Source organism: Schistocerca cancellata, chromosome 2 (genome assembly GCF_023864275.1).
Source record: "Schistocerca cancellata isolate TAMUIC-IGC-003103 chromosome 2, iqSchCanc2.1, whole genome shotgun sequence".
NCBI classification, from domain to species: domain Eukaryota; kingdom Metazoa; phylum Arthropoda; class Insecta; order Orthoptera; family Acrididae; genus Schistocerca; species Schistocerca cancellata.
Window position 1 is genome coordinate 436,566,926 of NC_064627.1, and position 14,266 is coordinate 436,581,191.

At 36.6% G+C, this 14,266-nt stretch overlaps 1 protein-coding gene across 1 annotated transcript in view; it reads left to right on the plus strand.

Moving 5' to 3' along the window:
• Positions 1 to 14,266, plus strand: part of LOC126154805 (inactive rhomboid protein 1) — a 378,989-nt gene that overhangs the window by 311,942 nt on the left and 52,781 nt on the right. The window contains exon 12 of the mRNA XM_049916186.1: positions 10,290 to 10,375. Coding sequence (XP_049772143.1) covers positions 10,290 to 10,375 — 86 coding nt within the window. The remainder of the gene's footprint in view (positions 1 to 10,289; positions 10,376 to 14,266) is intronic.

Consider the following 14,266-nt stretch of genomic DNA (forward strand, 5'->3'; position numbering starts at 1 on the left):
GTCATGGTATTCTGCACTGCCGGAAAAATGGGAGGTTGTGACATTGTCTATTGCTGTGAAACCGGTGATACACAGCGAATGAATGCAACGTATTTTCGTGACTTGGGGTCACCAATTTGGGTTTTCTGGCTGTAGTGACTGACCACGCACAGGAAACTCCAACCTATTATGATCAGGCACTTTTATTAAGGCTCGTGTAATTACAGAAAACACAAGAAAAACACTTCAGGAAATCACGACACACACATCGTAACCCAAGTCCACAAGACCAACCCAAAGAACAACAAGTCCCCAAAGACTGTTTACTCCGCACGTCGTAGGTGGCAGCTACTGGCGGTCGATGGTCGCCACAAGTGGATGGAGAACTCTTAAGATGCCATTCCAGATGATTTATATTCAAAATCTAAGGAGTGACTGGAATGAAACCTGACATTCAGGACCTTATGATTTGTAATCAGTGATTCTAACCATAGACCATGGTAACCTTTGCAGAGATCATAAGATATGGAATGAGACATACTTGACTGTAACACGTTCATCCAGGAGGAAACAAATAGAAAATTGACTTGGCAAGTACCGAATGGAACTGAAAATTAAATTCACTGTATTTTATTAAGCAGTAAATAAATTGTACTGCATTTGATCATCCTAAACCATTTTTTGTACAAGATGTGATGGTCTTTAGAATTTTAAGGACTCAAGATTAGAAAGATGCAGAGTTAGAAGAAATGAAACTTGTTAGATTATAAATCAGAAAGGTAGATGTGTTTATTTAAAATTTGGGAGATTTAGCAAATCACACAAATTTAGCAGCTTTGAAAATGAAGCTTACAGGCCTACATACATAGATTGAAAGCAATATTCATTGACAGCTGCTGAAGCAAGCAGAAAAATAAATTTCTATTGGAAATCTAATTGCAAATTAAACAATCCAGCTATTATGTAGGGTATGAGAATTCTGCAAAAACCATTAAGAAAACACAACAAAAATTCATAACTGAACAAAACCATTAGGAATTGTCTTTGAGAGTATGATAAGATATTATAATGAAAATTTTATAAAAGACACAACTGAAGACAGTAAGTGTGTGAATAAGACAAAACAGATACTTATTGCTAGATGATAATTACATTTCATTAGTTGTGATGGCAAGTGGCTGCATAACTAATTAGCAACAAAAACCACTATACAAGTATTCAGAAATTTCTGTAAGTATTTATTAAGTTTAAGGGATGACTTAGCAACACAGTTAGTAATGAAAATAACATTCTGGAAGGAATATCAGGTGGGATGTGTAATCCAATTGTGGTATGAGGAAAGGAAAGATGCCTGAAGATAATCATGTTTCAGTAGAAATGATTAAAGCTGGAGAAATAACAAGGAACTTGAAGAATGATTGTAGTATATCTGCAAAGTAAAGCAACCCTACAAATCTTGGACAATGCTGTAATGGTCCTGCTTCACTAAAAAGGATACAGAAAATCCATAAAAAAACTATAGATCTATCAAATTCCTTTTCATTATATGTAAGCTACTCAGTAAAACAGTTACTAACTGTATGCAAAATCATTTGATTATTAACAATTTAAAAGAACACACTGACTTTAAAAGTAGGTATAAATTAGCACAATGGACCACTTGCAAGTCATCAGTGAAATTGTGTAGGCTGAAACAATGACGACAACCACTCAAAATATATCCATAATGAGTCAAGATATCAAGGTATGAGTTCTTTTAAGTCATTGCTGACAATGAGGGGAATTTTCTGACACATTCGTGTTATTTTTAGTGTTTATAGCTGCAAAATTATAACACCATTTTTATTGGAATTATACTTTTTTATGGCACAGGAAAGAGCCTTTGACTGGGACTGTGGTGAGTGTGAAACTTGATCAAATAGAAACAATATAACAGAGCTTCACAGCACTGTCGCATCACCAAGAGAAAATGCCCCACAAATGTCTAGCCTGCTGTATCAAACGTAAGCAAATGTATAACTCATGTACACTTTATGACTTTTTTATTATGTCTGGCATATCAAGTGCTCAATGTTGAAATTGAGCAGTGACACATGCCTTAATGATTACAAATGGCCAATACTGCACATTCAGTTTCATTGGAATTTTTGTATGTGACGTCTGCCAGCTATGCAAAACTCGGTGTTTTTTTTTTTCCCCCCCCCCCTCAGTACCCAAATATGTTTCAGCACCACTGTGCCATCATCAGTGGGCTTTCGCTTTTATTTATTCCGTAATGTGAACATTTTTGTTAAATGATTATAAAATTATGTGCATCTTTAGTTTAAACAATAGGTCATTTCTTTTTGTAAATACCTTTACATTTGGTATGCATGAATTTTCTGGATCACTTATGTGTTAATTACTAAAGGTAGCTTGTCATCTGCAACCAAATGATGTTGATGAGGAAGGTTTTTGCTCGGAGTTAATCTGTCTTCTAGAATGTAATTTAATTTGTCGTGATGTTTCGTGCCTATATTCATTTTTATTTACATTTTCGTGTGGCAAGCATTTCCATTCTCTGCATCATGCTGAGGTGTTGTGATGCACATGTAACTACAACATGTATATTCACAAATAATGTAGTAAAACACTTTTCACTTCACCAAAACACTGTGTGATTGTGGTTTGTTGTGTGTCCCAGGAGACATTCTAGAAGATAGATTAACTCCCAGCAAAAAACTTTCTCATCAACATCGGTTGCAGATGACAAGCTACCTGTAGTAATTAGCACACAACTGATCCAGAAAATTCATGCACACCAAATGTAAAGGTATTTACAAAAAGAAATGATCTATTGTTTGAACTAAAGTTGCATATAATTTTATAATTATTTAACAGAATTGTTCACATTACAGAATAAATAAAAATGAAAACCCACTGATGATGGAACAGTGGTGCCAAAACATGTTTGGGTACTGAGAAAAAATGGTGTTTTGCATAACTGGCGGACTGCACATCCTACAATTTCAACTAAAAACACAGCCAACACAAGGAGTTGCAGATCAAACCGATGAAATTTCATTGGAACTTAAAGCAGTACAGCCCCATGTTATATGTAATTTCATATCTTGAGGAGTTATGTAGGAGTCTTGGTTTCATTTTTCACACTATTAGAAAAAGCCATTTTGCTTTTCCTGCATAACCAATCATTCATTTTTTCTAACTTTTCTGTTAAGGTCTAAAATTACGTATGCAACATCAGTGGGACATCCTTCACATTTGTATATGGGATGTGTCATGTCCAATAACTGTGGCAGCATATAATTAGGAACTGTAGATATATATGGCCATTTAGAGTCCTATCAATATGAAGTGCATTCAAGTTCTAAGGCCTCCGATTTTTTTTTTCTAATTAACTACTCACCCGAAATCGATGAAACTGGCGTTACTTCTCGATGTAATCGCCCTGCAGACGTACACATTTTTCGCAACGCTGACGCCATGATTCCATGGCAGTGGCGAAGGCTTCTTTAGGAGTCTGTTTTGACCACTGGAAAATCGCTGAGGCAATAGCAGTACGGCTGGTGAATGTGCGGCCACGGAGAGTGTCTTTCATCGTTGGAAAAAGCCAAAAGTCACTAGGAGCCAGGTCAGGTGAGTAGGGAACATGAGGAATCACTTCAAAGTTGTTATCACGAAGAAACTGTTGCGTAACGTTAGCTCGATGGCATCCACGTCTCATCCATTGTCACAACCGACGAAAAGAAAGTCCCATTCATGCTGTCGTTGCGTGTCAACATTGCTTGGCAACATGCCACACGGGCAGCCATGTGGTCGTCCGTCAGCATTCGTGGCACCCACCTGGATGACACTTTTCACATTTTCAGGTCGTCATGCAGGATTGTGTGCACAGAACCCACAGAAATGCCAACTCTGGAGGCGATCTGTTCAACAGTCATTCGGCGATCCCCCAAAACAATTCTCTCCATTTTCCCGATCATATCGTCAGACCGGCTTGTGCGAGCCCGAGGTTGTTTCAGTTTGTTTTCACACGATGTTCCGCCTTCATTAAACTGTCGCATCCACGAACGCACTTTCGACACATCCATAACTCCATCACCACATGTCTCCTTCAACTGTCGATGAATTTCAATTGGTTTCACACCACGCAAATTCAGAAAACGAATGATTGCACGCTGTTCAGGTAAGGAAAACGTCGCCATTTCAAGTATTTAAAACAGTTCTCATTCTCGCCGCTGGCGGTAAAATTCCATCTGCCGTACGGTGCTGCCATCTCTGGGACGTATTGACAATGAACGCGGCCTCATTTTAAAACAATGTGCATGTTTCTATCTCTTTCCAGTCCGGAGAAAAAAAATCGGATGCCTTAGAACTTGAATGCACCTCGTAAAACAGGAACAAATTACGTGACTACTGAAAAGCCCATACCACACACCGACAGACCAGGGTTGTTGTTTATCCTCAGGCAGAATTGATATTTAGGTGACCAGTAGCACATATTGTGAAGATTGATTTGCCATGGTCTGTTAACAATACTCCATCCATATACAAAGTCTTGCATCTATTCAGTGTTTGTAGACTACATATAGAGAACAGTAACCACTTTTGAAACTCTGGCATGAAGCTGTTGATGCAGCAAAATGTGGAAAGGATGAAATGTGTTTGGATTCTTATACTCTCAGAATACTCTTTAGGCTGGTCCCACGTGCATATTCAAATTGCCTCGTAGTGACATGTGGCTCATGTTTTGTCACTCCTGAACATTAGTTACATTTTTCTCGTCACTTGCTGTTCTTTTCATTCAAATATTTTATTCTTCACACTTCCAGTTTCTTCAAATTTTGTAGTCATGATAGTAAATACAGATTATTTATTTATTTATTTATTTAGCATCCTTATTATAAAATAATGACATTGGACTTGTCGTGAGCACTGGATGTGATGAGGATACCATCCATCACACGACACTGCTGCTCCAACAGTTTGGAGACATTTGTCATAACTGAAAGTTACACCTGCATTTTTGACTGCCATATAAATTGTTAACTGCTGAATACCTGCACAAACAGGTTGTTTAACCACTACAACCGTATAGCACAGACTGATGGGCTTCAAGTACACAGATAAATTGAGTTATTTGTTTGCTTCCATTTGGTACAGCAGAGCAGACATTTTGGCATTCTTTCTCTTGGAGGTGGGATAGTTGTTTGTGGTGCTGTTGTCTTGTTACTTGGTGCTGTTGTTTTGTTACTATTTGATCAGGCTCCACATTTGTTATGAAGCTGAAGTTGCCTTCAAAGGCTCTTTCCATGCCACAGCAAATTGTCTTTACTTCCTTTAAAGAAAATCAGTGACATTATTCACCAACTATAAAATTACTTGCATATGTGAGAAATTGCACCACATAGCCAGCTGTAACTTATCAAAAGTTATACCGCAATATATTTATTTATTCTGTATGTATTTTTGTAATTGTCTTTCTTAGCTGCCTCCCCCTGCAGAATGGAGCAATGAGTATGAATTACTACTTTGTCTGGGGTTTATAGATTTTTGTGAAAGCTATTGACTCTGCTTCAAAAAAATCTATACCAACAGTCCTTGAGAACCAAGCTATGATTTGTATTATATTAATGCCCTTAAGAGTATACATGTGAATGCTACAGCTTGTAATACAGTTCATCAGGATAATAAGATTTGCAGAATTGAAAAAAAAAAAAGTCGAGTGTGGGGATTAAATATCACCAAAACTATTATTACCTGATCTAGAGGAAGTTTTAACATCTTTAAACTAGGAAAAGAAGAAGGAATGCATGTTAATAGAATATATTTGAACCACCTTTGTTTTGCTAATGACAATGTATAGTTGTCCTTCAGTGTAGATAAACTTTAAAGAAAGACAGAATAACTTGATGGAGCAAGTTTGACATTAAGCCTGAAAATAAATTATAGCAAGGCTACAGTCATGTACACACTGCAAAGAGAATAGTATGAAGTAACAATGACATCACAGAGCCTGTTGAAGGGTTTTTGTATTTGGGGTGGTTGAAGACAACAACTGAATGGACTAGAAAAGAAATTAAGAGAAGAGTAAAAGTTACCTGACTTGCTTTTGGTAAACTAAACAGAATTTCAAAACTAAGCTTCCAATCTGCCAGACAAGGAAAGTTCATAGTATATTTTACCAGTATTCACTTATGGGAGTGAAACATGGGCTATTAATGAGAAAACCATTCAAAGCTTTAGGGCTTCTTCAATTTACTATTGAGAGATTCACAGTGATAATTACCAAGAGAGAAAATAAAACAAAAATGAACCATGGAACAAAATTAAGTTTCATCTTCTTCTTCCTGAAACATTTCTGCTTATGCAAGTTGCTTACAGCACCTCTTTGAAGCTTCTCTTTTCCCCCATGTTTGTCATCCAGCATTTCCTCCCACTGAAGTCCTCTTTAGTTCACATCATCCTTCACCTTGTATGTCAGTCTTGTTTATGGTCCTCCAACTGGACTTTGTCCACATTCTGTCCACTACTAAGCTCTTTTTGGAGTCTTTCTTGTCCTATTGTTTTAACATAGTCAAATCATTTAAGTGTATTTCTCTCAATACAAAAGTTTGGGGATTGATCTGAAGGGTATTTCATTATGTTTCATTCCTTATCCTGTCCCTTCTCATCTTACCCAGGATGCTTTATAGAAAGTGAATCTCTGTTGTTTGTATTTTGCTCAGATGTTCGTTTATGCAAGTCCAACATTCTGATCCATAGGTCAATATTGTCAGATAATATAACTTGTGTATCATAATATTTGCTTTTGCAGGTATTTTTCAATATCTAATTAATAAAATTTTGAAGAAATTTCCATCTTGTCTGAAGTTATATGAAAGCATCTACTTCTTTCATAATTTTTCCATCACAACTTCTATTCTTCTTTTTTTTTAATTTTTCCTGTTGATTTTCATCACCTCATTTTTTGCTAGTATAGTTTCTTCAATTACTCTCCGTGCCAGATATTTATGTGTTCTTCCAATTTCTGCTCATTTTCTTCCCAAATCATCTCATCATCTGCATATGCTACAATTTTCATATCAGCTGCTGTTGACCCTTGGCTAATTTTGTGTATGATGATGTCAGTGAATATATTACAGAGCACTTGTGTGAGCACACTTCCTTGTTGTGCCCGCTCTGTCATTTCTAAACAATTCTGATTTTTTGCCATCTTTTATAGCACAATTGAGGCATTTGTTGTAAGAGTTTCTGACTCTGAGTTGCATTCCTTTTGACAACTACAGTCTCTTCAGACCTTTCCATGTCTCTTCCCATCTAACAGAGTGAAACGCCTTTTTTATATCTATGAATGCAACTACAATGTCTCATGAATTCCCATTTCTTTCCTACAGCCTGTCTGGCTGTAAATACGACATCTAGAGTTGATCTTCTGGGTCAAAACCTTTGTTGTTTTTCTCTTTATTGTGGTTCTATGTTGTAGGTATATACTTGCAACACATTGCTTGTTCTTGGTGCCACCTATTATCACATCAATTAACTGAGCAGCTGGCGTGCTAGTTGATTTACATTTTAAGAGTCCATTTTGATTTTCAGATATTAGGTCGTGCATCTGGAAAAAGTGTATAATTCTGCTGTATCTGATTTTTTCAACTATTTTGGAAAAGACAGGAAGTATTGAATTTGATCTGTAGTTTTGAATTTGGTGTTTGTCTCCTTTTTTAAAGATCAGTGTTACCGGACCTATTTTTAGTCTGTCTGGGAAAGTGCCTTATTTTATTATATTGTTTACTGCTACAGACAGAGGTACAGAGACATTTTGTCTGCACACTTTTAATACATTAATACTGAGACCATCACGTCATGCAGAAATGGAAGATTTTAGAGAGATAATGATGTTAATTATTTCTTTGCAGTTTGTGTGGGCTAGATGTATCCTATGCTCAGATGGATTGCCTTTAAAATTATACAGCAGATTATTATGTTTGTCACTGATAGCTTCCCCTGCTGAAGAAAAATATTCATTGAATATATTAGCAATTTCAAGTTGATCTTTTACTACCATCCTATTGTGGTCAATGTTAAAGTCCATACAGCATTTGTCTCTGCCTGTTCTAAAACTGTTCATCACTCCCCAGACACCAGTAGTAACACTGTGTGAAGCCTGAAGCTTGTTTGCAATGTAGTTGCTCCTGGTCAGTATTAATAAATCTTTATAGTATTCTTGACACATTTTGAAGGCCTCCTGTAGCTGGAGATTTTGTCTATTATTCAACATTGCCTTGTGGAATAATTTCAATTTTTCTCATGCTTCAATGACATCATTATTTATCCAGATACTTTTGTTTATATTTTTAGTTTGATTAACTTTTGTGGCTCTCTCCCTCCCCCGCCCCCCTCTCCCACCCCCCTCCCCCTCTCTCTCCCCATCCAAACAGGCCTCAAAAGGCCCAATGGTACCAACCAGCCACTGTGTCATCCTCAGATATTTGGCATCACTGAATGTGGATATGGAGGAGCATATGATCAGAACAGTGGTCTCCCAACTGTTGCAAGTTCTTGTGACTGGAGCTGCTACTTCTCAGTCAAGTAGTTCCTTGAGTGGCCTCATAAGGGGACACTGCATGCCAACAGTGCTTGGCAGACCTGGACGGTTACCCATCCAAGTGTTAGCCAAGCATGAAAGCACGTAACTTTGGTGATCTGACAGAAACCGGTTTTACCACTGCAGCAAGGCCATTTGGATGACATCAAGAATATTTCCTTCTGTCACTATCTAAACTTTAACTATTCTGTCACCTACATTTTCTGCATTAAGTATTTTGTTTGCCAACTCTTTAGCAACTATTATTGCAGCATGCTTTCTTCTTTTGTCTGTTCCTGACTACCACATCGTATTTCCTTTTCCCTGCACCTTACTACCATTCCCTTTCTTATCTCACTTTGTCCTGTTCCTCTCTCTTATTACTTGGTGATTTACTAAATTCTTGTTTCCTTTTCTAGTGATACAACATAAGTACCAATTTTTATATATTTCTTTGGACAAATCTGTCTTTAATTAGGATCACATTGACCATAATACCTGGCAGATCTGCTCAAATTTTTTGTCACTTTCAGTATTGGTTTCGATCTGAAGCTCATTTGATAGCTGAAAGCAAAGAGGTTGTCCACTACTGACTTGTTAGCCCTATCATAGCTTCACTAGAGCCTTGTTAGCCATCATTTTTCAGGATTCCCGTATGACCTTCACAGCTACCCTAATGGTCTTGGGGTGCACACAGTGACCATTGTACTCTGCCCCCACAGGAATTCCTCTAGTTTATACTGTTACCAGTCTTTCATGACATGGACAAGGGGTTAGACTTGTTGGTGACAGAACAAAATTATGTAAAAGGTGTAATTGTGACTATAATGAAAAGGAATTGGTGTGCACATGTAGGTTCAAAAATACTGAAGCTACAGCTTAATAAATTATTAAAAGTGACATCATTCAGGAGCAACATGGACTTTGATGTACTATCATGTCTAGCATGTCTGGAGGAGGACTTATCCAGGAATGGATGTCAAATGACTATTGAGAGATGATGTTCAGCATTTGTTGATTATCCTTCTTGATGCAAACACAACTCTACTGAGGTTTTTAGTGCAGTAAATAATACATAATCACTTAGATTTCCTAACTGCATAGATTTTATCCGTTTTTCATTGCATATGTTCTTTTTCAGTCCTGCATCTTTACCATGCTATATTATATGTCAGCGAATCTTATTTTTTGCATGTTTAAATTAGTATTGTAGTTAGGTAGGCAACAGCATCAGAATTTAGTAGTAGTAGTAGTAGTAGTAGTAGTAGTAGTAGTAGCTTTATTCTTCTGTAGATCTCTTTTTACAAGGACATAAGGCATGTAGAAGGAAAGAAACTTCATTGTACCAACCTATATAAATACAGTATATTAAACAACCACAAGAAAGAACAAAATGTATGTTTTATTTCAAAGACATAATACTGGTTTCAGCCATATCTTAATGTGAAAATGAAAGTTCGTAATTAGTCTCTTAATGTGCATAATGTCACTTTAGTATCATTGTATTTTTATCATTTTTCCTCATACCTTAATTTAATAATAATTTGAATTAGTTCATCTTTGCTAATGAATCAGATTTGGTTTAGCATACAGAATTTTAATATGGGATTTAAGCAATACCAAAACAATATAAATGATATTATTACTAGTAGCATTAGCACACTTCCAAAAGTAATTCCAAAGCTAGGCTTTTGTTAATGTTGACATCCCTGTCTGCCAATAGACCACATCCACATGGAAGAAGTGGTCTGCCGGAGATGCTGGCCCAGGAGGAAGAATTTCTGGATCCGTTTGTGGGTTAGATCCAAAGTAAGTGTTACTTTCTACTATATATTTAAAAAAACTACGATTAATGTTACAATTTTCATTTGACCGTATGATTCAACGACTGCTAATATCTAAAAATTTGAAATCAATCTCCAAATAAGAAATACGTAACTCATAACAGTGCCAGTAATCACAGAACCAGCTCAAAATGAAATATTAGTTATTACATTCCAAAAATTATACTCATTGGAGGCTTGGACAGATCAGTGTGCCTAATGCAATATGGGAAAGGGTTAGAAACAAACAGCAAAGGCAGCAATTATTGTGAAATTTGCAAGATTATATTGGATATTAGGATATAATCATTGTCAAGTAATTGAAAAATTCCGTCTGGGTCCAGCTGCCAGAGACTGTGGTCATGTGGGGGTGGGGGGACAGGGGTTGGGGGGGGGGAGGGCATGCTCGTTTTGTTTATTTTCAACAAAGGTCTTGTTGGCTGGAAGCTCACGTTCTGACAATCTTTTTGTTGTGCCTATCTGTGACTCACCATCTTTGCTATATGGTCAGTAGCAACTATCTTTCTCAAAATATTATTAAAATACACTACAGATGTTCAAAACGATAAACAGGTTCACAAATGTGCAAGATGCCAAGGTGGTGAGCATAATTTCTTAGAAAGTACACTACATCAGTTATACTCTGACACTGTGTAACATCAACATGTAATTCCCATGGTTTATGATGATGCATGACTTGCAAGATTCTGACACTGATCACTCAACTATCTAAATCCATTAGCACCATTCTGGAAAGAACTAAAGATCCAATATAATCGTCTACTAAAATAAAACTATTTCCTCCATTTTTTTGGCCCATCATTTGACTTCCTTCCCTTTTTCTATTTTTCAGAATCCAGCAACATTCTAATTTTTTTAATCTCGAATTATAAATAATTTTACATATTTTTTGCAATATTTTACAATGTCTACAATCTTAATCTCACGATAAACACTTTTTCCTTCAGTAAAACTTCTCTGTAAGAATAGTGAAGTGCTTAGTATATACTTATCCCTAATACAGCCTCATGTAGCACAGAAACTCTCTCCTCCTGCCCCCAGTCCTATCCCTGCCTGTACCAATGTACATCTTCTTTGATGCAAACAAACACTTATCTATGTAATTACCCTTAATTTAACATCGACGCTTCCATATTTCCCCCCCCCCCCCCTCCCCCCCACTTTCAACTTCATGAGAGACTTTTAATATTTAGTGTAACTACCCTTCCTGTCAGGCACTTCATTATGTCACATTGAGAATCAGCCTGTTATAACTCAACAAAACCTTGTTTTAAACATATGCAACCTCTTCCACACTGATTTGGATACAGGCACAGATCCAAGAAAGAAGAGGGTGGGGATCATGGGAGTCAACTTACAGGCTCTGTTTAAAAAAAGTTTTTTTTAACCTGCTTGCCACCTAACTGTTAATATTCTAGTGATGTAACCACTCACAGGCTGACTGTGTCTGCTGTCAACAGCAAACCCGATGTGGTTCATGAGTCCACAGTAGAACCACCAACCCACAGGAAGCTGAGAAAGAAAAGACATAAGGGGAAGACCCTAAACTAAAAAAGAAAATAAGAACAAAAAGACTGTCTTCCCAAATGCAAAAAGAAACTACTGAAAGAAACAACATTCCCATCTTTTTCCACTCATGTAGCAATAGTTATAGAATGGTGTTCACAATCATAGTTCCTAATGAAAACACTATAATTGTGAATATTCACTTTGATTTTGTATCACGTAAATTAAGAAGTTATCAAGACTGTTGCCATTATAGTTTTTAAGCTGATTGCATGGAACAGGTACTCCTCAACATCCTGGGCTATACTTTTTTGATTTTCTATTTTTTGGGTGCTATTCTAAGGCAATATACTATTCATACACATTTGTGGCACATTAAAAGTAGGAATCACAGCAAGTTATATTTGGGGAGTGGTTAGGGGAGGGGGAGGGGGGAGGGAATGTGTGTGTGTGTGTGTGTGTGGGGGGGGGGGGGGGGGTTCAGAGACAGTAACAAACGGTATAAAATTCCTTCAAGTATTTTGCTCAAAATTCTGATCAAATCAGAGAGCCCAGAGTTTTTGCAATTCTCTCATAGTTATCCTCTTTCTCATTTACATGAGTATTACCAAATCTAGCTTCTTTTTGAAGAGATACTTTAAGGCAAAGATGTATATCTTAAGTAAGCTACTATGCTGCATAATATATTTTATTTGTTTCCTTTCCATACATGTGTTGCCATTACTGATATGTAGTTTGTGGTAATAACACAGATGACATTCTCATCCAGCTACTTCTTAGATTCTGCCACCTTTTGTTTATGATATGAGGGAACTGTTCTTTTCTTTCATTCTGCTTAGGATCACTTACGTTCTCAGTACTCCTGATTCACATTCATATCACAACACTTTTCATGAACCACTTGCTCATATTAAAGGTGACTGTCACAAATGTTAAAATAACTAAGAGTGGATCCCTTACATACCAGGAACTCCATCTTTACTTACTAGTACAGTTTTGGCATGATGATTCCTTCACACATTTCTGTGCTTTTGCTAATCTTACCAACTGCATCAGAGCGATCAGTCTGTTAATAACATTTTTATCCCTTAGTCCACTATCTGTCCTGTATACACAGTCTTGTGCCCTTTCACCCTATTATTAATGCTAAAACAAACTCTTCAAATCTAATTTTAAATGTCAATGAAAATCTGATGACATGTGAATGATACATGTATAAACGTATGAACTACGGTTCATGTACGAGTATGAAAATATGAAAATCCCATTCTCCCTCTGTCTACTCCACATATACCTCCATGGAAAGGTTTTCCTATCTCAGATACCTACTTTCAGTCGAGACTTAACACTCATACAAAATCAAGTTCTTTTACCACAGTTAGTGTAATTTATTTATTTATTTATTTACACGTCAAGTTCCATAGGACTAAACTCAGGAGGTCATGGAATGTGTCAGTACATGAAATTACAACATAAAAGTAATAACAGATAAAAATAAATGTTTATGAACCCAAAAACGTCAATAAGTTTAAGTAAATGCATTCAACAATATAACAATAATCAGCTTAATTTTTCAAGGAACTCCTCAACAGACTGGAAGGAGTGACCCATGAGGAAACTCTTCAGTTTTGATTTGAATGCGCATGGATTACTGCTAAGATTTTCGAATTCAAGTGGTAGCTTATTGAAAATGGGTGCATCAGTATACTGCACACTTTTCTGCACAAGAGTTAAGGAAGTCCGATCGAAATGCAGGTTTGATTTCTGCTGAGTATTAACTGAGGGAAAGCTGCTTGTTATTGGGAATAACCTAATACTGTTAACAAGAAATGACATTAAGGAATATATATATTGAGAGGCCAGTGTCAAAATACCCAGACTCATGAACAGGGGTTGACAAGAGGTTCGTGAACTTACACCACATATTGCCTGAACTGTCCATTTCTGAGACAAAAATATCCTTGTAGAATGGGAAGAGTTATCCCAAAATATAATACCATATGACATACGCGAATGAAAATAAGCAAAGTAGACTAATTTTTGTTTCGAATGATGACTCACTTCAGAGATTCTGATTTCATATATTTTCTAGTTAAAGTCTTTCAGTTTATCAGAAAACGCTTCATGTGGATAAAACATACTTTTTAATTTGCCATGTCAAATTCAGATAAAATCTCAAGCTTGCATTGACAGCCTCTATAAATGTTCTTATAGGTCAAGTATGACTGTTGTAAAACTAAAATGCACTTAGTAATGCAAGAGAGTGGGTGCTTGACAAAAAAAGGTTGCAGAGGAATACATGTATATGAAAAAAACAAAAAAGGAGACAGAGCTACGTTTTTTCTCTAAG